Raw genomic sequence first — 25,008 nt, 5'->3', positions numbered from 1 at the left:
GTGCACTTCCAAACAGTATTTCATATGGGGATAACCCTGTTTTTCCTGTTGGGGTGTACCTAATAGAGAACAAAGCTAAAGGCAGACATTCTGGCCAAGGTTTATTTAACTCTTGCATGGCCTTTTGTATTTTCAGCTTGATTGTACCATTTACTCTTTCTACTGATCCTGAACTCTGTGGGTGGTAAGGAGTATGAAAACTTTGTTGAACCCCTAACATTGCCATCACATTTTGCATTATTTCTCCCGTGAAATGTGTCCCCCTATCTGATTCTATTGTTTCTGGGAGACCAAACCTAGGTATCAGCTCAGTAATCAGTTTCTTGGCGGTGGCTTTTGCCGTAGCTGATTTCACAAGATAACTTTCGGACCAGCCTGAAAATAGGCAGATGCACACGAGAACAAATTCAAAGGGGCCGCTCTTAGGCATTTGTATGTAGTCAATCTGCAGTCTCTGAAAGGGATATTGGGCCCGGACCTGATGTTTACGTGGGGTTTTCACTCTCTGTCCTGGGTTATTAATCAGACAGATTTGGCATGCAGCACAGTAGTTCCTTGCAGTACTACTGAATCCAGGGGCTAGCCATCCTTGGCTTACAATCCTATACATAGAATTGGAGCTGACATGAGTGGGTAAGTGAACAGCCGCTGCCATTGCGGGGTATAGAGAACCGGGTAGACATATTTTGTCTCCTTCTCTCCATACATTGTCAAGGCCTGGTGCAGCTCCCTCCTTAACCCAACGGTCCTTCTCAATAGCCCCTGCTTGTTCCTGTAGTTCCATTAGCTGCTGCCATGTGGTTTCGGGCATACTCACCTGTACCGTGGCTAAGGTCTCAGGGCTTACTTCCCCTAGAGCTGCCTTCTTTGCAGTTAAATCTGCAAATGCGTTTCCTTTTGCCTCAGTTGTTTTTGCGCTCGTGTGTGCCGCTATCTTCATGATGGCTACTCTTATAACCTTTTGAAGATTGTTCAGGACTCTTTTGATTCCTTCACCATGTTTAACAGGTGTGCCTGCTGCTGTAAGGTAACCTCTAGCTTTCCATATGTGGCCATAATCATGTGCCACACCGTAGGCGTATGCGGAATCAGTGTAAATGTTCCCTTCTTGTCCCTCCAAGTGTTCTAGGGCTTTCTCTAGAGCGGTTAGTTCCGCTTCTTGTGCCGACATGTGTGCTGGTAATGACTTTGCCTCAATTACCTGTGTGTCCGTTACCACAGCATAACCTGTGTGATATTTACCTTTGTCATCGGCAAATCTACTACCATCTATGTACAGTGTGTGTTCTGCATTTGCAATGGGTGTGTCTGTGACATGTGGGAACCCCGTGGTTTCTTGTTCCATAAGTTGGAAACAATCGTGTTCATCAGATGTTATGTCCTGAAATGAAAGTGTGTCAGAATCCTGAGTATCTTGTGCTGTGTCCACACCATTATCATCATTACTCCCCCCTGTCAAATCTGTCTGTAATGGTAAAAGCTGTGCTAAGTTAAAAGAAGTGCATCGCTGAAAGGTAACATTGGGGGGTAGGAGCAAAGTGCATTGTAGACGCAGCTGCCTTGCCATTGATATGTGTTTTGGCTGGACCTGTGACAAGATGGCGTGTATGTCATGTGTGGTATGTACCACTACAGGATTGTCTAAGACAATTTCTGAGGATTTGTCAATGATAATTGACACTGCTGCAACTGCTCGTACACAGGACGGTGATCCTCTAGAGACAGGATCGAGAGCCGCCGAGAAGTATGCTACCGGCCTTTGTTTGATGTGTTGTTGTGTCAACACCCCTGTTGCGTGTCCCGTGATTTCAGCAATGTACAAATGAAATGTTTTGGTATAATCAGGGATCCCGATCGCAGGTGCCGAAATTAGTAACCTTTTTAAGGTGCTAAAAGATTCATGACCTGCTTCTGTGAGTACATAGGGTACTATTTTCAAGCAATCATATAATGGCTGCATCAGAGAACTGGCATGTGGTATCCATTGTCTACAATATGACACCATTCCCAGAAACATACGAAGTTGCTTAAAGTTGCGTGGGATATTCATTTGTCTTATGGCCTGGACTCGGTCTTCAGTGAGGTGTCGAGTACCCTGGGATATACAGTGGCCCAAAAAGACAACCTTTTTCTGACATACCTGTAACTTAGTTCTATTCACCTTGCACCCTTTTTCAGCCAGGAATTGTAACAATGATAGAGTGGCTTTTAAACAAGTATCTTTATCCGGACAACATAACAATAGGTCATCTACATATTGCAACAATACACAAGTGTCAGGCGGTAGCCATTCTCCCTATTTTTACCTTTTTTAAGGTTTAGTCAGTGGGGCATCGGACAAAAGACCGTCATAACCACTTATGGGTATGGTGTCACGGGACGTCATGTGTGGAGGGACTACTGAATCAGATAATAAGCTGCGTGATGCTCCTGTGTCAACTAAACAAGGAATATGTTTACCTTCCACCTTCATCAACATGTGGAGCATTTTGTTCTCTGATTCAGCTAGGACTGGGGCAAGTCATGCGGTCGGATCGTCCCTATCATTGGTACGCCTCTGTCTGTAGTCCCTCGTGTCTCTGTCCGTGTTTCCTTCCTGTTCGTCTTTTATCCTTTTCCTACAGTCTCTTTTTATATGTCCCACCTTGTTGCAGTAATAACAGGTAAGAGGTTTACGGGAGGAATTCCCTCCTTCATTGACCCGGGCAACAGTGTTAACTCCCGGTGTCCTTCTGGGTTTAGTTTCTGCTAAATCAGCCTCTATGCCTTGTGCTTTCTGCAACAATGTTCCTCTGTCCCGTATGGCTCTCCATTCGGGAGTACATGCCTTCAGTTTGTCACCTACTTGGGGTACTAGTCCTTCCATAAACTGTCGATTGAAAGCCCTAATGGTGACGGGTAAGGCTAAATCTAGACCTTCGTCAGCCATCATGCTTTCCATGTTGAGGTAAAATTCTGTAACAGTCTGACCTGGGGCCTGTTTTATGGGCGCTGTCGAACCCCTTTCCTGCTGTTTCCCTTAAAATTCTCGTAACTGAGCTATAAACAGGGGTCTAGAGTCTATATGACGAGGGTGTATTCCTGGCGGATCTGTGGTAGGATCCCCATTCGGTCTAAGTGGGGTAATTTCATTCATAAATTGATTAAACATCGTTAGTGTCATTTTATGTCTACACAAATCTTCCCCATCTTGCCAAGTTGCTTCATGTGTGTCTAGTAATTGTGTCACGAATCTACAGAATGCGGCAGGTTTTGCTACGGGATCAGGAGCATTCTGTATTAATGCCATAAGAGTGTCAGCCGACCAAGGTGTCCATGTCCTCAGAACGACTTGTCGGGTCACTGTAGGTGGCTGTCCTGCTTGACCCGCATTTGGATTATTTACTTGTATTACCCTAGTCCGACTATGGACTGGAGCTACGGGCTCTGGTCTTTGAGCGCCGCAATGCACACATTCCTGTGCCCAGTCTGTATTCTGGGTACCGCATACTCGGCATACCCATCCTCTTCCTCTTAAGGAAGGATAAAGTTTTGGTCTTTCATTACCTGGTGTGGTGATGTTATAAGGAGGTGGAGTACCTCCCGTATTTACCCTATCGCCGGGAGCAGAAGGAAGACTTTTGTGTCGGACCTTCATATCCCATCCACCCTTTTCCTGACAATACTCCCATCCCTCCTCTTCAGCCCTGTTGGAAACCTTAATTAAACATTGTATTTGTGATACCCATCTGTTCTGCAATATCTCTCCCTGTCTGTCTCTCTTTATTTCTTCCCAACCTTCTACACTTAATCCATTTTCTCCATCCATCCCCAATTTCTTGAGAATCCTATTTGTGCCCTGTGCCTTATCCTTCCCATACAACATTGTAATTATGTCTTTAACAGCATAACATTTCTGAGATTCCTCCTGGGGTTTACCATGTGTCTGGCCCATTTTGACAGTCCTGCCTAGGTGGCGTTTGGATCACTTACTAAGTGTCTCGTTGCCTTCTCCTCCTAGGGTGCCAAAATACTAAAAACCCTCTCCTACATGAGATTTCTGAAATCGAATTACCTTATATGCTAGCCAACTGACAAATATTATGACCAGACTGACGGCTACAACATATACAAGCATTCCCTTTTGGTGGCCAAACACATATGACTAGGTCTCCGGGACTTTGTGGAGACCTTATTTCCGTCCCATTACCATGGAATCTCTCAGCATTCGTTTCTTATTCCTGCTTTATTGAGGCAGTCAGGACTTATACTTTCAACCCGTTTTTAGGCTCATGAATCAAAAAGCGTATATCAAACTTAAGTGTCGGACCCCCAAAGTACTCTTACGAGTTAAGGGCGCATTCCGTTACCCATTGGGATGATATATGTTTCAATTCACACCATACAAACAGGGCTTATCTCATTCACAACAGACAGATGACAAGTAGACAGACAAGAAACAACGGTAACATAAGCCAAAATATTAAGTTCAAGACCCGCTTACTACAGAGGTTGGTGTTTACCTGAAGAACAATTCAGACAGATCAGGTGGGCACAAATCTAAGAAGCACAGAGTTTATAAGAAAATAAAGCTTTTCTTACCTGCGCAGGATTTGTCTGTGGTTCTTGATGTGCCCGACCATTTCGTTCCGTCCTTATGTTCGTTCGCCTCTTGTAGTTTCTTCAGCGAGTCCCTATTCGCGGCGCCAGAAATGTTAGGTGTGACCTCAACAAGTCACCTATTTGTCAGGTTATGTTACCGTTTCCCAATTGTTAGTTAGAGTTCTTATCCAAGCAAAGAGACACAGAGATATTATTCAGTATTTCTGCTCAGAAGTCCGTCGTTAACTCTGACTGTCTCTGACTGACTCTGGCTCTGAGGCTTCTTTATTACATCTTTTATAGACAGAAAAGGGCAAACATCAGCAAATGTAAAAAAAACAACATTTTCAAAGAAAAGACAATTCTCCGGGTGTTATCAGCTGATAAGACAATCTTCTGGGCGTAGACTGCTTTTTAGGGCTGATGCGGCCTCTTCTTGATGAGTACGTGACAATAGATGACGAATCCTTATTTTACAGAGAAGGATAGAAAAATACATGTATTTAGTAAGACATACGGTCAACCATTTTTAGTTTAGACACCCCTTAATCCTTACACAAGATACCTCTCAAGCTTCACCCACGCTGGCCTGCTCGGTCCCTAGCTTGACACACAAAGCTGCTCTGCAAGCATCACCTTCTCTGGTTGGGTCCCTAGCTTGATTCCCACTGAAGTTTCCAGATTCTTCACCATCCCCAGTTGGTAAGAATACTGCTCCGGTACTTGCTTCAGTTACTGTGGTAATATAGCTTCCCCTCTACCTCAGACCACGATATATTCTCTGGCTGACAGATCCGTCACTTTTTGGTTGGACTGCAATCCCAACCCTGTGCTGCTCTCTTGCTTCTGGATAGGCCCTCAGACAGCCTAGCAGCCAGATGAGCCCGGATAGGCCCAATCTCTGGCCTAGCAGCCCGGGCAATACAACACAGGTCCACCCAGACAGCTGTCCAGGTGGCACAGAACACAGATCACCTGACTCCCCCTGAATATATAGGATCTCCCAGCAGGCCAAGGGATTCAAGAAAACACTTGCCCATTGGCTGAGACAACCCACATACCCATAACCTGACCTTGGGTCGCCCTTCTTATATCTAGTACCACCAAGTACCCGGCCATCTAGTGGTAGAAGAGAAAAGTGCAACAAGGCCAAACTTAGGGAGAATTCAGTAGATCTCTAACAATCAAGTAGGATAACTACTCCTGGCAAGTAAGTTTGTGAGGAGTAACCCTGCCTAAACTCCAGGGTGCGACACCTGGATATATGCAACTAATGTGAAAATGGGAATCTCTATAACGTGGCCAACATAAATTAATCAAAATAAGTCCAATATAATTGATAACGAAGAAAAAAAATCCCAAACAGTTCCTTGAATGATCCAGACAAAACCCCCTATATGGATCGTGCATACAAAGTGTGGATTTTCACTCACCAGATGGTGTGGATCCTCCTACCTTATGGCAAGAAAGATCATAAGGGCTTATGGGGTCTTCCCGACCTCCTAGGTCTTTAAATGAAGAAAAAAAATCCTAAACAGTTCCTTGAATGATCCAGACAAAACCCCCTATATGGATCTGCATACAAAGTGTGGATTTTCACTCACCAGATGGTGTGGATCCTCCTACCTTATGGCAAGAAAGATCATAAGGGCTTATGGGGCCTTCCTGACCTCCTAGGTCTTTAAACGAATCCTCCAATGTCCTCCTTGTCAGGATGGAACGTGGCTCCAAACGGGATATCAAAAGCAGTGCAGCAGAAAAATAAGGGGGTGGACACCATGTAGTATAATACCGTTGGGTAGTTTTCTGTAAAAGCCTCAAGGGCTGGAGCAGTATACACAGATAAAGCCAATAAGAACAATGAACCTCCTATGCGACCAACCGAAATAGACAACGGAGGTGATAGACCCAAGCCAGTGGCAGCGTGTGTTCCACATAAATGGGACATAGCGCAATGTGCGTTGTTCCAGGCTAGCACGTTTCGTCACCAAGCTTGCACGTTTCGTCACCAAGCTTGCACGTTTCGTCACCAAGCTTGACGTCAGAAGCCCTCATCTGTCCACACTCCTAAGCCCTAGGACAGATGCACAAAACACCTCAAGTAACTTTTTATATCTAGAAAATTCACAATAAATGGGAATTTTTAAGTATTCAAAGAATAATAAATCATATGTCAAAAAAGTCTCTTTTTATGTCACCTAAAGAGAATATAAAAAAATTATTAAAATTAAAAAAAAAATCAAATACTTAAAGAATAATTAAAAATGAATTTAATGCGCTATAAAAACATTAAAATAATCAGTTTTATTGTACTGACCATTTGTCTACCGTGACCGTTTTGTAATCTTTTGCACACACGTTAAAATTTTGATTTTTTTTTTTGCGAGAATGACTTTAACCCCCCCCAAAAAAAAAACAATTATACATTTTCTGAACGCAGAAACACCGGAGAATAAAATATTTTTCTTTCATGTGGCATGATATTTGCTCGGCTATTTTTATCAAACACATACACAGCATATACCTCATATAGAAAATGTAATAAAAAAGAAAGACAACCTTTATACGAAACAGGCAACCCAACAAAAAGTATGAAACTGACATACAAAATTACAAATTATTGGAGCCTGTCTTGAACCATCTTCACCCATGAAAACTGATAAGATAAAAATGACTATGAGGTTTTGGAACTCCACCCAATCCCTTAATATCCTCTGATATTATTTGTTGTGTATTTTCCTATATAATGGTGGAATATCTTTGTAGGCCTCGGCTCAGTGAAGGTGGTTCAGCATCCCCCAGTTCTTCTCTTGTCAATGGGTGAGAGTGCTCAGATGTTCTGTAATATCAGCGGTGATGAGAAGTTGGAGATACTCCACTCATACTGGAAACGAAGGAGGTCTCAGGAGGTCACACTGGAGAAGACACCCAGGATCACCATCACGCCTCATTCTCTGGTCATCTTTCCGGTCACCCCCAGAGACAATGGACTCTACATCTGCTCATACCGGGACAGCTCTTTGGACTCCTACAAGGGGAATGGGACACATCTTATGATCACAGGTAAGAAGCTGTAGATAAAGTTGTGTTTGTTGAAGAAGGATTTGGAAATGACAAGCGACATTAGAAAAAAGCGTAGCAAAAACAGCTGAAAATCCTGAAATTTAAGGCATTTGTGCAACCTGGAGTAAATTTACCCAATTTTTGTAATAGCTTCATTCCTATGACTGTCACCTCCATCTAGTGGCCAAAATGCAGTATAGTTTCTCATTGAGGTATTTGAGAGATCTATACCACCTTTTGGCCACTAGATGGAGCAGGAATGCTTCTGACATTTGTCCAACTAAGGTTTTATAAATACACTAAGCCAGTCACAACAGTCTGTACCACAGGAGCTTTCACTCAAATGTCCCTGCCACAGTCACACACTATTATTATTATTATACATTTATATAGCTCTGACATATACAACAGTGCTGTACAGAGAGCACTGAGCCAGTCATTTCAGTCTCTGCACCAGAGGAGCTTCTCCACCAGGTGAATGAATGAGTGACTTGTATAGCGCTACCTATGCGAACTGAATCGCCTCAGGGCGCTTTCTTGCCACCAGAGTCCATCTGCGGCTTTTGCATGGTCCTTTACCCCATAAGGTCCTGACACGGTGGTGCTGTTCTGCAGGCTGCTGTTGGCTCACTCTGCTGTGATCTCAGCTGAGAGAAGCCGCAAGCCTGAGGTCTCTCATGCAGGCTTTTCCCAGGCAAACATGGACCATATTGGGGAAGGCAAAGGTGGAGGCTCTCCAGAGGCACTGAGGCCTACTCCATGTGCTCAAGCTGCAATGGATCCTGGGTCTGTCCCTATGCAAGAGGAGTCCTTACCAGTCTCCCAGAATAAAGTGGTGAACAGACTTTGCCGCATTGCTAAGGAGGAACAGAAACTTTCTGTCATGAAAGAAGATCTCAGGAAAAAGAAATCCATGCATAGTAAGTCTGGAAACAGTAAGAGGGAAATATCCAAGCTGAAGTCTCTGGAAGAGGCATTGAAAAAGTAGGAGAAGTTGGTCGCCTCTCTGAAGGAGAGCAGCGGTGTGTTCAGAGAAAAGTGTGAGAATGAGGAGAGATTCCAACAGATGAAGGAGAGTGCCTGTGCTAGTACCAGCCAGAGGGTGGATGCCACAGCAATGACGATAGTAAGGAAGTGGCTTCACATGGTTGCCCCAGTACTACCCCTGTCTCAAGATCTGTTGCACCTGAGTCAGTATCTGCCCCCAACCCTCCCCATCGGCCTGGGTTATTTCAGGAGGAGGTTGAGGAAAATAGTGGATTGCTGCAGGCCATTACAAAAATGGAATCTCCCTTAAGTGGCACTGACTCATCAGATGAAGATCATGGGAAAGCAGGAAGAGATGGCATGTATCCAGACAGATAAGTTTCTGCTGGCTATGAGGAATCCCACATGGACACTAACAGTGCAGAGTAGGAATGTTGCATGAACATTGAAACTGCAGAGCAGGAATGTCACATGAACATTGAAACTACAGAGCAGGAGGGTTGTATGAATGCTGAAACAGCTGATGTTTTTTCTAAACAGAACACGTTAATTGTTGATGGGACTGCTGTGAACTGTGGTACTTCTGGGACTATGGTGAGCGGGACTGTTGTGCTAGTGGGAGGATCAAGTGGTGGGTAATTTACCAAACCAGATTTCAGTGGTTTCTATGCAGCCAGTTAATATTCCTATGCAACCAGTTAATGTGTCATCTGTCCCACTTAAGAGTTATGCTAAGGCTGTGTCGGGACAAAGTCATGCTGCTGGTGGTGGAAATGAGCCAGTTGTGCAACTTTCAGCTAACGCACCTTAAATTAAACGCAGGAATGCGGTACAGCTTAGGTGGGAAGGAGGAGGTATTCCACCTATCAGGAGGGAGGTTGTGGATAAGATCCTAGCCATGGGATTTAAGGTGGAGGATATTTATGCTCTTATCAGTCCGGCTGGTTCCTATAAATACGATTTGTCATTTGTGCGTCCAGAATTGCTGGATCTGTTTTGGGAGTGGTATGAGCATGTATTGGGGGCCAGCCAGACTGGAAGGGTCTTGTCCCTAAAGTTGTCTCAAGACAGCGCTTGATAAAAAAATGTGACTATTCTGACTAGGAATGAGTCTATACCCCTGCCCCCGAGGATTTATGGGTCTGGTTGAGGAGGTTTGGTGAAACGTTGTGTCCCCTGAAAAAGACTGTGGATGATAGAGGAATCTGGACGGGTGGGTGGTCAGTGTCAATGAGGTTGAGTGTGTGTGGGAATGTGGCCCAGCATTTGCCCTCCTCTGCCTTTATTGGTAGAGATACAGTGCCTTGCGAAAGTATTCGGCCTCCTTGAACTTTTCAACCTTTTGCCACATTTCAGGATTCAAACATAAAGATATAAAATTTTCATTTTTTGTGAAGAATCACCAACAAGTGGGACACAATTGTGAAGTGGAACGAAATCTATTGGGTTTTTGAAACTTTTTTTAACTAATAAAAAAATGAAAAGTGGGGCGTGCAAAATGATTCGGCCCCCTTGTGTTAATACTTTGTAGAGCCACCTTTTGCTGCGATTACAGCTGCAAGTCACTTGGGGTATGTCTCTATCAGTTTTGCACATCGAGAGACTGAAATTCTTGCCCATTCTTCCTTGCAAAACAGCTGGAGCTCAGTGAGGTTGGATGGAGAGCGTTTGTGAACAGCAGTTTTCAGCTCTTTCCACAGATTCTCGATTGGATTCAGGTCTGGACTTTGACTTGGCCATTCTAACACCTGGATACGTTTATTTGTGAACCATTCCTTTGTAGATTTTGCTGTATGTTTGGGATCATTGTCTTGTTGGAAGATAAATCTCCGTCCCAGTTTCAGGTCTTTTGCAGACTCCAACAGGTTTTCATCCAGAATGGTCCTGTATTTGGCTGCATCCATCTTCCCCTCAATTTTAACCATCTTCCCTGTCCCTGCTGAAGAAAAGCAGGCCCAAACCATGATGCTGCCACCACCATGTTTGACAGTGGGGATGGTGTGTTGAGGGTGATGAGCTGTGTTGCTTTTACGCCAAACATATCGTTTTGCATTGTGGGCAAAAAGTTTGATTTTGGTTTCATCTGACCAGAGCACCTTCTTCCACATGTTTGGTGTGTCTCCCAGGTGGCTTGTGGCAAACTTTAGAAGAGACTTTTTATGGATATCTTTGAGAAATGGCTTTCTTCTTGCCACTCTTCCATAAAGGGCAGATTTGTGCAGTGTACGACTGATTGTTGTCCTATGGACAGACTCTCCCACCTCAGCTGTAGTTCTCTGCAGTTCATCCAGAGTGATCATGGGCCTCTTGGCTGCATCTCTGATCAGTCTTCTCCTTGTCTGAGCTGAAAGTTTAGAGGGACGGCCAGGTCTTGGTAGATTTGCAGTGGTCTGATACTCCTTCCATTTCAAAATGATGGCTTGCACAGTGCTCCTTGGGATGTTTAAAGCTTGGGAAATCTTTTTGTATCCAAATCCGGCTTTAAACTTCTCCACAACAGTATTACGGACCTGCCTGGTGTGTTCCTTGGTCTTCATGATGCTCTCTGCGCTTTCAACAGAACCCTGAGACTATCACAGAGCAGGTGCATTTATACAGAGACTTGATTACACACAGGTGGATTCTATTTATCACCATCAGTCATTTAGGACAACATTGGATCATTCAGAGATCCTCGCTGAACTTCTGGAGTGAGTTTGCTGCACTGAAAGTCAAGGGGCCGAATAATTTTGCACGCACCACTTTTCAGTTTTTTATTTGCTAAAAAAGTTTAAATTATCCAATAGATTTCGTTCCACTTCACAATTGTGTCCCACTTGTTGGTGATTCTTCACAAAAAATTTAAATTGTATATCTTTATGTTTGAAGCCTGAAATGTGGCAAAAGGTTGAAAAGTTCAAGGGGGCCGAATACTTTCGCAAGGCACTGTAGAATTGCCATATTCTACCCTGGTCAACCTAAGCTTTGCCATAAATGTGGAGTGAAGGGACATTTCTCCTCTAGCTGTCCAGAACAGAAGTGCTCTTTGTGTCAGAAACTGGGACATCATTAAATGTAACCTATGTGATAAGGTTGGTCACCCTTATAGCCGGTGCCCTGAGGCTTTGCACAATAAGTCAGAGCTAGTGGAGGAATTCTTCCACCTGGATAGAGAGGAGTCAGGGTTGGCGGAGGTTGTACCAGGGGATCCTAGTGTCTCTGCCCCATCAGAATCTGTGTCTGTGAGGCCGTCTGTGGTATCAGTGTCCCCCCCCAGTCTGTGGTTCTCCAGTCAGTGTCAGAAAGTGTGGTTGTCAGGCCTGTGTCTGCACCTATTGTTTCTCCTAGTGTAGCGAAGGTAGTGGAGGGTGCTGGACCAGAATGTATGGTGGTGCCAACCCCTCGGCATGGCAGAAGTGCAGCTGGAGGTCGGCAGACACTGAGGGTGGAGTGAGGGGTGGATTGGATGATGTGGGAGGGAGGTGGGAAGGCAATGAGAGTAGCTGGTGCAGAATGCAAGGTGAATTTCTGGAAGTCGGGGTGAATGATGTGGGGGGAGGGGTTAATGGGGGGGGGAGGAGGTTTGGACTGGCATCCTGATGGCTATTAAATCTCAAAAGGTTTTTTAGCCTGGATTATGTTTAAGTTGAGGTTCGGGGGTTTGTATTCTCTTTTTTTGTTGTCGTCATTAAAATATGTTTCTTAATATGTTAACTTGTCAGGAAAAGTTTTTCTTTACTTGCTGATGTAAGCACTCTTGTTTTTGTTTAGTCGTTGTTTATTTATGTGTAAATATGTTTTTATTAATAAGCTGTATGTTCGTATGATTTTTTAATTAAAAAAAAAATTACACTCTAATGCCCCCCCCCCCCCCCCCGCCCCTGCAGTCAGTCTCTGAACCATATTGTAAATTCTAATGCCCCGTACACACGAGCGGACTTTTCGACATCAAAGCTCCGACGGAACGATTCCGGCAGACTATTCGATCGTGTGTGTGGGCTGCAGCGGACTTTTGATTTGCAAAAATCCGACAGACTTTAGAAATGGAACCTGTTTCAAATTTCTCCGCCGGAACTCCGCCGGATCCAGTTCCTATCGAAAATTCCGCTCGTCTGTATGCTAGTCCGACGGACAAACAGCGACGCGAGGGCAGCTATTGGCTACTGGCTTCAAACTTCCTTATTCTGGTCCGGTCGTACGTCATCACGTTCAAATCCGTCGGACTTTAGTGTGATTGTGTGTGGCCAAGTTCATTCATTCGCAAAGTCCGTCAGAACTCCGTCGAAAGTCAGTCGGAAAGACCGTCGGACCTAGTCCGTTGAAAAGTCTGCTCGTGTGTACGCGGCATTAGCCCTTGTACACACAGTTGGACATTCCGACGGAAAATGTCCGATCGGACCGTGTTGTCTGATAATCTGACTGTGTGTGGGCTCCATCGGACTGTTTCCGTCGGAATATCCGACCGACAAAGTTTTAGAACTGGGCTATAAAAAAATTTCCAACAACATGATCCGATTGGACTTTGTCCGATCGTTTGTAGAGAATTCCGATCGGACAAAGTGCCACGCATGCTCAGATCAAATTCCTAGACCAAAGCTATTGGCTACTAGCCTGAACGTAGTCCCGTCGTAACGAAATAACGTCATCACGTTCTGAACGATCGGATTTTCCGACAATTTTCTCAGACCGTGTGAATGCAACGCAAGTTTCGGACAAAATCCGTCGGACAAAATCGGACGTATTTTGTTGTCGGAATGTCCGACCCGTGTGTAGAAGGGCTAACAGGCTATTAGTTGTGGCTGTCATTGCCAGTTCTTTTTCTAAAAGTTATTTTTTTAAAATTTTCCATTTATGCTCTTTCTTCCCAATTCGATATTTTCATTTCCAGCCACCCCAGTAGTGACCCTGACAGAGGACACTGAGAATCATCTTCTGATCTGCCAGGCGGAAAGGTTTTATTCTCCAGATCTAAACATTTCCTGGAGCGTCCCCTTGGGTGAAGAACGGACCCATGAGAACCTGACAGAGAACGAGGACGGAACTTTCACCAAGGTGTCCATACTGAACCTGACCAAGGAGACTGAAGGAGAGAACGTAGCCTGTCACCTGGTTCACAGCACACTACATACCGTCCTCTACCGATATGGTGAGCAGGGTGGTTCAGGGGTTGAACTTGTGCGGACCCAGTTGAGATGTAAATAAATTGTCTGTAAGACCCCTTTCACACTGGGGCATTTTTAAGGCGTTTTTCAGGTGCTTTTAGCGTTAAAAAAAAGCGCCTGTAAAGCGCTTGAAAGAAGCCTCATCTGCAGTTCCAATGTGAAAGCCCCGAGTGCATTAAGAGCCCTTTCACAATGTCAGCGCCCGAAAAACGCTTGTAAAGCGCCGCTTAAACTAGCAGCACTTTACCAGTTTTTTTTCAAGCGTTATCGGGGTGCTTTTAACCCCTGTTAGTGGCCAAATAAAGGTATAAAAGCGCCTGCAAAACGCTGCTGCCAATAGTGCTTTTCAGGCGTTTTACAGGTGCTTCCCATTGATTTCAATGGGAAGGGGCGCTTTAGGAGCGTTGTATTCACCGCTCCAAAAGCGCTGCAAAGAAGCTGCTTGCAGGCAAAAGCGCTGCAAAGAAGCTGCTTGCAGGACTTTTTTTGACGCCCTGCCAGCGCAGCGCCTCAGTGTGAAAGCACTCGGGCTTTTACATTGGGATTGCAGTTGCAGCTTCTTTCAAGCGCTTTACGGGTGCTTTTTTTAACGCTAAAGCGCCTGAAAAACGGCCCAGTGTGAAAGGGATCTCAGTGTGAAAGCACTCGGGCTTTTACATTGGGATTGCAGTTGCAGCTTCTTTCAAGTGCTTTATAGGCGCTTTTTTTAACGCTAAAGCGCCTGAAAAACGGCCCAGTGTGAAAGGGATCTCAGTGTGAAAGCACTCGGGCTTTTACATTGGGATTGCAGTTGCAGCTTCTTTCAAGCGCTTTACAGGCGCTTTTTTTTAACGCTAAAGCACCTGAAAAATGCCCCAGTGTGAGCCCTTGTACACACGGTCGGAGAAGCTGTCGGAATGAGTCTACGCACGACGGAAGATTGTTCCAGAATCCTACGACAAAAATCTTACACACATTTTGCACTGTTGTATTCGATCTTAGTTGTATACAACAAAATGTGAACGATCTGTCTTACGATAATCGGAACGTGTGTACGGGGCATTATTTTTACTATTGGGATTTTGTTTGTTTGTGTGTTAGCAGCTTTATTTTTTTTTCTTTTGGGTTTAGCGAGGTATTTTTCCCCATTTACACATAATGGACTTCAGTAGACTCAAACTTGAGTTGCATAGAATCTGATGAGTTGGAAAATTCTAAGCCCTTGTACACACGGTCGGAGAATCCGTCGGAATGTGTCCTATCGGACCGTGTTGTCAGATAATCCGACTGTGTGTGGTATGCATTGGACTGATTCCGTCCGAATCTCCGTCCGACCCAATTTTCCAACATGTTGGAAATATTTCCCGACCAACTGGGCCGGTCGGACCTAATCCGATCATGTGTAGAGCATTTTCATCGGACCAAGTGCCACGCATGCTCAGATCAAATTCCTACATCAAAGCTATTGGCTACTAGCCTGAATGTAATCCCATCGTAACGAAATTACGTCATCACGTTCTGAAAGATCGGATTTTTCGCCAACTTGGCCCGACCGTGTGTATGCAACAGTTTAGCGCCTGAAAAACACCCCAGTGTGAAAGGGATCTCAGTGTGAAAGCACTCGGGGCTTTTACATTGGGATTGCAGTTGCAGCTTCTTTCAAGCGCTTTACAGGCGCTTTTTTTAACGCTAAAGCGCCTGAAAAATGCCTGAAAAACGCCCCAGTGTGAAAGGGGTTCTTAGTGAAGATGACTCTTAGCCCCCGTACACACGGTCGGACATTTCGACAACCAAATCCGTCGGATTCTGTCCGTCGGATTCTGTCCGTCGGATTTTGTCCGTCGGATTCTGTCCGTCGGATCTTGTCCGCAACTGTTGCATACACACGGTCGGACAAAGTTGTCGAAAAATCCGATCATTCAGAACGTGATGATGTTATTTCGTTACGATGGGACTACGTTCAGGCTAGTAGCCAATAGCTTTGATGTAGGAATTTGATCTGAGCATGCGTGGCACTTTGTCCGATCGAAATTCTCTACACATGATCGGACCAGTTGGTCGGAAAATATTTCCAACATGTTGGAAAATTTGCTCCGACGGATATTCCGACGGAAACAGTCCCATGCATACCACACACAGTCGGATTATCCGACAACACGGTCCGATAGGACACATTCCGACGGATTCTCCGACCGTGTGTACAAGGGCTTAGAATTTTCCAACTCATCAGATTCTATGCAACTCAAGTTTGAGTCTACTGAAGTCCATTATGTGTAAATGGGGAAAAATACCTCGCTAAACCCAAAAGAAAAAAAATAAAGCTGCTAACACACAAACAAACAAAGTCCCAATAGTAAAAATAATGCCCCGTACACACGTTCCGATTATCGTAAGACAGATCGTTCACATTTTGTTGTATACAACTAAGATCGAATACAACAGTGCAAAATGTGTGTAAGATTTTTCTCGTACGATTCTGGAACAATCTTCCGTCGTGCGTAGCTATGTATTTTAAATGATGTCAAATATGTGTGACCTTCTGGTTTATTTTCGTGTTTCCGATCATGCGCGGTGTTTGTCGAATGACTTTTATCGGACGCATACTGTACTGGCTACACGATTGTCGTACGACGGGCTGTCATCCGACCAAAGTTTTCCCGTTTGTCCCTTCGGATTTGGTTGGACGGATTGTCGCGATCGGCTGTCGAAAGCTGCGTACTAACGATCAGATTATCGAACGATCTGTCCGAAAGCGACTTTTGTGGTCCGATAATCGGAACGTGTGTACGGGGCATAAGTGCAGCGCTAAAGGTAACCGAACAGGTGTACACAATGAAAGTATCAAAGTGAGTGGATCAAGGATAACCTAAGAAACATAGGTAAATAATATAGTATAATAACACCGTGATGTGCAAATGCCAGACCTATATCAAATGGCCAATGTCCACATATAAAAAGTCCACTGGGTAGAGGAATAGCTCTAAGTCCCAAACAGGCATGTACTGGCCATCGGGACTACAGGGAGTTTCCCGGTGGGCCGATGGCTCAGTGGGCCACTCTGATGTAAGGGGGCTGGTGATGGGACACTCTGATGTAAGGGGGCTGGTGATGGGACACTCTGATGTAATGGGGGTGCTGATGGGACACTCTGATGTAAGGGGGCTGGTGATGGGACACTCTGATGTAAGGGGGCTGGTGATGGGACACTCTGATGTAAGGGGGCTGGTGATGAGACACTCTGATGTAAGGGGGCTGGTGATGAGACACTCTGATGTAAGGGGGCTGGTGATGAGACACTCTGATGTAAGGGGGCTGGTGATGGGACACTCTGATGTAAGGGGACTGGTGATGAGACACTCTGATGTAAGGGGGCTGGTGATGAGACACTCTGATGTAAGGGGGCTGGTGATGGGACACTCTGATGTAAGGGGGCTGGTGATGGGACACTCTGATGTAAGGGGGCTGGTGATGGGACACTCTGATGTAAGGGGGCTGCTGATGGGACACTCAAAATGTAAGTGGGCCGGTCTGGATGAAGTCCAGGGCCAAATTTCTGTCCCAGTCCAACCCTGGTCCCAAACAGAGGCAAATATGATATGGTCACTGCAGGCTAAGATGACATCATAAAACGTATTCTGATGAAGGAATGGGTACTCTTACCAGAGCGGATGGACGCACAAACCATACGGCGGTGCGTCAAAAAGGCTTGTAATACTGGTTTACCAGTGCAGGATGATGCCAGGCTGGAGAAAGGCACGGGGACTGTAACGCCAATCTGGATGGGATTGGATGGTAGTTCCAGAGCGATAATTCCAGATAGATTCCGGAGCTTCCCAAAGAGTCCAAACCAGTCCCAGACAGGGTGCTCAGGGGACAACCATCAATACTCAAGCATGGTGAAAGAAAAAGGACAAAAAGCTCCACGTGGCGTAGGTCAACCACGGTTGGTTTACTAAAAAAATAACCATACAATGAAATGCAAGTAAAAGTTAAAAAGTGATCACAAAAATGGTATAAAAAAGCAATGTGGGAAGCAGGAGGTGCTGGCCCGACGCGTTTCGTCTGAATAGTCTTCAACTGGGGCATATCCTGGATATAATTCCAGAACCTCCGCTCTGGAATTATCGCTCTGTAACTACCATCCAATCCCATCCAGATTGGCGTTACGGTCTCCGTGCCTTTCTCCAGCCTGGTATCATCCCGCACTGGGAAACCAGTATTACAAGCCTTTTTGACGCACCGCCGTATGGTTTGTGCGTCTATCTGCTCTGGTAAGAGTACCCATTCCTTCATCAGAATAGTTTTATGATGTCATGTTAGCCTGCTGTGACCATATGATATTTGCCTCTGTTTGGGACTTAGCCCTTGTACACACGGTCGGAGAATCCGTCGGAATGTGTCCTATCGGACCGTGTTGTCGGATAATCCGACTCTGCGTGGTTTGCATCGGACTGTTTCTGTCGGAATATCCGTCGGACCAAATTTTCCAACTTGTTGGAAATATTTTCCGACAAACTGGTCCGATCGGACGTACTCCGATCATGTGTAGAGAATTCCGATCGGACAAAGTGCCACGCATGCTCAGATCAAATTCCTACATCAAAGCTATTGGCTACTAGCCTGAACGTAGTCCCATCGTAACGAAATTACGTCATCACGCTCTGAAAGTTCGGATTTTTCGACAACTTTGTCCGACCGTGTGTATGCAACAGTTTCGGACAAGATCCGACAGACAAAATCCGACGGATTTGGTTGTCGGAATCTCCGACCGTGTGTACAGGGGCTTAGAGCTATTCCTCTACCCAGTGGACTTTTTATATGTGGACATTGGCCATTTGATTTAGGTCTGGCATTTGCACATCACTGTGTTATTATACTATATTATTTACCTATGTTTCTTAAGCCCCGTACACACGAGAGGACTTATGTCCGACAGACTTCCGAAGGAGTTCCGTCGGAGTTCCGACGGAGTTATGACGGACTTTTCGGCGGAGCGTACCTGGCCACACACAATCCCACTAAACTCCGACGGATTCGAACGTGATGACGTACGACTGGATTCGAATAAGGAAGTTCATAGCCAGTAGCCAATAGCTGCCCTAGCGTCGGTTTTAGTCCGTCGGAATAGCATACACACGAGCGGATTTTTCGAAGGGACCGGGCCCGGCAGAGTTCCTTCGGAAAAATTTGAAGCATGTTCTATATTCTAAAGTCCTTCGGACTTTGGCGAGTCAAAAGTCCGTTGCAGCCCACACACGATCGAATAGTCTGACGGAATCAGTCCGTCGGACTTTGGATGTTGAAAAGTCCGCTCGTGTGTACGGGGCTTTAGGTTATTCTTGATCCACTCACTTTGATACTTTCATTGTATACACCTGTTCAGGTTTCCTTTAGCGCTACACTTACTGAAGTCCATTGACTCCACCATTTTCTCATCAATGATGGTGAGATTGTGGCAGCACTGCATGGACAAACTTTGAGTCATTCGAAGATGTTTTCCCCTTTCTCCTTTATCTTCTGTGTTCTGTACAGTAGTCATGTGGTCAAGATGTTCTATCTTATCTCTCTATACTGTCTGTTTCCCTAACAGATCCTTTATCAATCCTGTATGTGAAGCTCTTTCCTGTTCGCGTAGCTCTGGTCCTGATAGTAATATTGAGCCTGGTGTCTTTCCAAATCTATCACCACCGAAAATGGAAGGTAAGTCTTTCCCACATTTAGATGTTTCTCATGTTCTAATAAGACAAATAGCTCTCCGTAACATGGTCTGGTTGCTATTGGATACCGACCACAAGGGAAGAAAGCCAGGCAATGACCCCCTCGCTACCAGAAGACCTGTCACTCTTACCAGGTACCACACCTAATGATTGGTTGCTTTGTGTCTTTAGTGAAAAAAATAGTGTAGCGCTAACGATATTAGTATATGGATGTAGCGCCGGCTCCCGAAGTGCACACGCTATGTGTTTTTCTCTATTTAAAATTCCTAAAACCGCAGTTTTTTTTTGGGTCAATTACATTAGATTGTGGTTTCAGTGCCAGTCTGGCTGGATTGTACTGGGTTCTGCTTGGCCACAGGTGTCGCTGTCACTTCTGGCAAGTGTGAGGACGCAGTTCGGCCGGGCGCATTGAGTGCCATTCTTTCTCGGAACCAGCCCAGTGGGAGTAGAAGGGATCTCACCGCTCCAGGAGCACACATGCAGGCTGTAAACTGTTCTCTTTGGATGGGAAGCCACAGGTGCTGCCTATTACCACTAGCAACAGACGAAAAACAAGCTCTGGACTGCTCTGGGAGAGGGTACTTAAGGTGCTGACATCACGTGCTTCTGGGTTCCGGTCCAGAAGATCTTTCTGTCTGTAGGGTCCTGGTCCTCCTGACCAGCCAACCTTGGCCCTCATGCCCTGTGGTGCGGATCCATCCATTTTCGAGTCTCGGGGCTGGCCAGCCCGAGGCAAACTAACTGGAAGGAGGATTCAAAGGTGGTCCGGTGCCGTCTCATCTGAGGAGAGGCCCAGCAACTGAGGAAGCAACCAGGGGAGGACTCTTCAGGAGAAGACCACGCATGAGGCTGGCTTCTCAGAAAGAGCCCTGAGGCTTAGTTGAAAGACGCCAAGTGAATCTACACCCATGCGGTATCGCCGGACCGGCTGCAAGATACTGGTACCGCATGAAGGCTCTCTAAATTTGTCTACGTCCTTCAGTTACAACAAGTCCGTGGCAGAGACTTTACTTTTCAATTGACTTTGCTCTATTTAAGCACTCTATCGGCTGCTAGGCCTGGTGAGAGGAGGTCTATCCGATAGCTGTGAGAATCCAGATGGATTTCTATAGTAAGACACTTCCTATTTTCAGCAGTTCCAAGAGTACCTGAACTTCCAGCCTAACCCTCTACCCTTTATTGAGAGACTGTGTTTTGTCTACCCTTTTTTTGTGAATAAAAATCCCAAAAGTGGATCCAGTGTCAGTTTTTGCAGTTCTTTGGGCCATCTACCTCGGGAAACCCCCTAGATGTACAAGAGGTCATGAATGTAGCCATAAGCCCAACAAAACCAGCTGCTCCTTCAGCGGTCAGTGCTACATGAAGGTACTAATACAGTGCCTTGCGAAAGTATTCAGCCCCCTTGAACTTTTCAACCTTTTGCCACATTTCAGGCTTCAAACATAAAGATATAAAATTTTTATATTTTGTGAAGAATCACCAACAAGTGGGACACAATTGTGAAGTGGAACGAAATCTGTTGGATTTTTGAAACTTTTTTAACTAATAAAAAACTGAAAAGTGGGGCGTGCAAAATGATTCGGCCCCCTTGCGTTAATACTTTGTAGAGCCACCTTTTGCTGCGATTACAGCTGCAAGTCGCTTGGGGTGTCTCTATCAGCTTTGCACATCGAGAGACTGAAATTCTTGCCCATTCTTCCTTGCAAAACAGCTGGAGCTCAGTGAGGTTGGATGGAGAGCGTTTGTGAACAGCAGTTTTCAGCTCTTTCCACAGATTCTCGATTGGATTCCGGTCTGGACTTTGACTTGGCCATTCTAACACCTGGATACGTTTATTTGTGAACCATTCCTTTGTAGATTTTGCTGTATGTTTGGGATCGTTGTCTTGTTGGAAGATAAATCTCCGTCCCAGTTTCAGGTCTTTTGCAGACTCCCAACAGGTTTTCATCCAGAATGGTCCTGTATTTGGCTGCATCCATCTTCCCCTCAATTTTAACCATCTTCCCTGTCCCTGCTGAAGAAAAGCAGGCCCAAACCATGATGCTGCCACCACCATGTGTGACAGTGGGGATGGTGTGTTGAGGGTGATGAGCTGTGTTGCTTTTACGCCAAACATATCGTTTTGCATTGTGGGCAAAAAGTTGGATTTTGGTTTCATGTGACCAGAGCACCTTCTTCCACATGTTTGGTGTGTCTCCCAGGTGGCTTGTGGCAAACTTTAGACGAGACTTTTTATGGATATCTTTGAGAAATGGCTTTCTTCTTGCCACTCTTCCATAAAGGGCAGATTTGTGCAGTGTACGACTGATTGTTATCCTATGGACAGACTCTCCCACCTCAGCTGTAGTTCTCTTTAGTTCATCCAGAGTAATCAGGGGCCTCTTGGCTGCATCTCTGATCAGTCTTCTCCTTGTCTGAGCTGAAAGTTTAGAGGGACGGCCAGGTCTTGGTAGATTTGCAGTGGTCTGATACTCCTTCTATTTCAAAATGATGTCTTGCACATTGCTCCTTGGGATGTTTAAAGCTTGGGAAATCTTTTTGTATCCAAATCCGGCTTTAAACTTCTCCACAACAGTATTACGGACCTGCCTGGTGTGTTCCTTGGTCTTCATGATGCTCTCTGCGCTTTCAACAGAACCCTGAGACTATCACAGAGCAGGTGCATTTATACAGAGACTTGACTACACACAGGTGGATTCTATTTATCACCATCAGTCATTTAGGACAACATTGGATCATTCAGAGATCCTCGCTGAACTTCTGGAGTGAGTTTGCGGCACTGAAAGTAAAGGGGCCGAATAATTTTGCACGCACCACTTTTCAGTTTTTTATTTGCTAAAAAAGTTTAAAATATCCAATAGATTTCGTTCCACTTCACAATTGTGTCCCACTTGTTGGTGATTCTTCACAAAAAATAAAAATGTTATATCTTTATGTTTGAAGCCTGAAATGTGGCAAAAGGTTGAAAAGTTCAAGGGGGCCGAATACTTTCGCAAGGCACTGTAAGTATACGCAAACATATTATGAATACTTCAAAAAAATATATCGGAAAAACAAATGTATTGCTGATCCTAGCGCTCAAAGTGGAAAAAGTAAAATTGTCAATGCACTATAGCTGCTGTTATAACAATAAAAGAATCTAAAAAAATATGCAAAGATAAATTATGAACATAAATAAAATACCCTGGCATTAACAGCACATAAAATACCTCTGACCACAGATGTTTAAAGTGCGAAAAAGTGCCAGAAATGCCATACATGCACATTTGGTATTATGACACTTCTTACCTGTCCAGTGGGCTGCCAATAGTGTATGTAAGGAGGTGCTTCCCAAAGTAGCACACATTATTTAGACATTCAGCTCTCAATCAAGTGGAGAGAGTTAAAGAGGAAGTAAACCCTGATGGGTTTACTTCCTCTTTTTTTCCCTGCAAAGGTAAAGCATAATGGACTACTATACATCGCATCGCATCGCATAGTAGCTCATTATGTATCACTTACCTGACACAGGAGCCAGCGAAGTCGCCGCTGTCCCCTGTAGTCCGCCGCATCCATCTTGCTGGTGGCGTCTCGCAGCTCCGCCGAATGACAGCGGCGAAGCCGCGATGACGTCACTCCCGCGCATGCGCACGGGAGTCGACAAATTAGGCAGCTCCATTCTTGGACTTGCCGCGTTTAGTGCGCCTGCGCGCCGCTGTCTACGGCGCATGCGCCGTAGACAGCGGTGCCCATTTTCGGGCAAATATCTCCTAAACCATATAGGTTTAGGAGATATTGCTTGGACCTACAGGTAAGCCTTAATCTAGGCTTACCTGTAGGTCAAAGTGGTTTGAAAGGGTTTACTTCCTCTTTAAATTAACTTTTTTATATTGTACTATTTTGCAAGCGAACTTCCCTTATCCCCTATCTCTGTCTCTGAGTCTGCAATACTATACTCCCATCTAGTGGACAAGTGTGGATCTGCAATATTATACTGCCACCCAGTGCTCAAATGTTGGAACTACCCTTAGCATCCCAGTTATTGACTGTAATGCCGCGTACACACGACCAGACTTTTCGAGGGACTAAGTCTGACAGACTTTCAACGGAGTTCTGACGGACTTTCCGAATGAACGGACTTGGCCACACACAATCACACCAAAGTCCGACGGATTGGAACGTGAAGACGTACGACTGGACTAGAATAAGGAAGTTCATAGCCAGTAGCCAATAGCTGCCCTCGCATCGGTTTTTGTCCGTCGGACTAGCACACACACGAGCGGATTTCTCAGTAGGAACTGGGTCTGGCAGAGTTCTGGCGGAAAAATTTGAAGCATGTTTCATTTCTAAAGTCTGTCAGACTTTTGCAAATCAAAAGTCCGTTGCAGCCCACACACGTTCGAATGGTCTGCCGGAATCATTCCGTCAGACTTTGGATGTTGAAAAGTCCGGTCGTGTGTACGCAGCATTAGTCTCTGTTCAATACTGATTGCAAGCTCTTTCTTTTGTGCATTGTCAGGCTACCCTACATTCATTCAGTAAAAGCCAAGTAGTACAATGCTGTTTGTCTGAATTGGCTGCCACTGTGACATCACAACACATGTACAATACAAAATACACACTGGTGACTTTCGGTTGTCCCGATTCTCTTTTTCAGGTGTCACAAAGCCGAAAAATGCGAGCAGAAGAGCGGGAAGCCGTAGCTGCAGAATTATCAGAGGCTGCCAGTCTACAAACAGTCCCTGGCTCTATGTGAACATTCTCATGGTCCTCATTCTCCGTCCTTTTTTTTTTCTAATTTGATGGCTTGTTATTATTGGGGGTTTTGAGAAAGAAAAATCCTAGAAAGATAATTGCAACGAGTTGCCTTTTTTTATAGTACCAAATCATAAACGTTATTGCTTTTTTCTTTGAATGTCTGTAAATTTGGGGTGAATGGCAAAAAAAATTGACAAATAGACCTCCTAGAGCAGTGATGGGGAACCTTGGCACCCCAGATGTTTTGGAACTACATTTCCCATAATGCTCTTGCACTCTGCAGTGTAGGTGAGCATCATGGGAAATGTAGTTCCAAAACATCTGGGGTGCCAAGGTTCGCCATCACTGTCCTAGAGTAATTACAAGCTTATCATTTACTCCCTCTAGTGGTCAACCTACAAATGACTAAATCAGTAATAAAATGATGTAAGCTCTAACGAGCAGGGCCCTCTGATTCCCTCCTGTCTTGAATTGTATTGTATTGTAATGTCTACCCTCATGTTGTAAAGCGCTGCGTAAACTGTCGGTGCTATATAAATCCTGTATAATAATAATAATAATAATGATAATAATAAAAATATAAAAGTCACATCAAAAAATGACCTTAAACGCTCATAACCCCCCACAACATGTACCCAGAGATGTGTTTTTTTTTATAGTAAACCTGGCAATAAAGTCTCTAAATGTTCAATAACTGAAAATGCACTGAGATTTCCATTTCAGAAAATGCTGCGAGAAAACCAGAAATTAAAACTTTTTTTTTTTTTTTTTTTCGATTTTTTCGATTTAGAGTGTATTGTGTC

General features: G+C 44.8%; 1 protein-coding gene across 1 annotated transcript in view; it reads left to right on the top strand.

Moving 5' to 3' along the window:
• LOC143984206 (butyrophilin subfamily 1 member A1-like) overlaps positions 1-24,469 on the top strand; it is a 42,822-nt gene extending 18,353 nt beyond the window's left edge. Inside the window, exons 2-5 of the mRNA XM_077484497.1 lie at positions 7,348-7,644; positions 13,499-13,756; positions 19,342-19,451; positions 24,105-24,469. Coding sequence (XP_077340623.1) covers positions 7,348-7,644; positions 13,499-13,756; positions 19,342-19,451; positions 24,105-24,203 — 764 coding nt within the window. The 3' untranslated portion in view covers positions 24,204-24,469. The remainder of the gene's footprint in view (positions 1-7,347; positions 7,645-13,498; positions 13,757-19,341; positions 19,452-24,104) is intronic.
• Positions 24,470-25,008: the final 539 nt, after the last annotated feature.

This window comes from Lithobates pipiens, unplaced genomic scaffold (genome assembly GCF_037356315.1).
Source record: "Lithobates pipiens isolate NorthernLeopardFrog02 unplaced genomic scaffold, aLitPip1_a1.2 Scaffold_16, whole genome shotgun sequence".
Classification (NCBI taxonomy): Eukaryota; Metazoa; Chordata; class Amphibia; order Anura; family Ranidae; genus Lithobates; species Lithobates pipiens.
The sequence above is the reverse complement of the archived record's forward strand: the minus strand, read 5'-3'. Positions and strand labels throughout refer to the sequence as shown.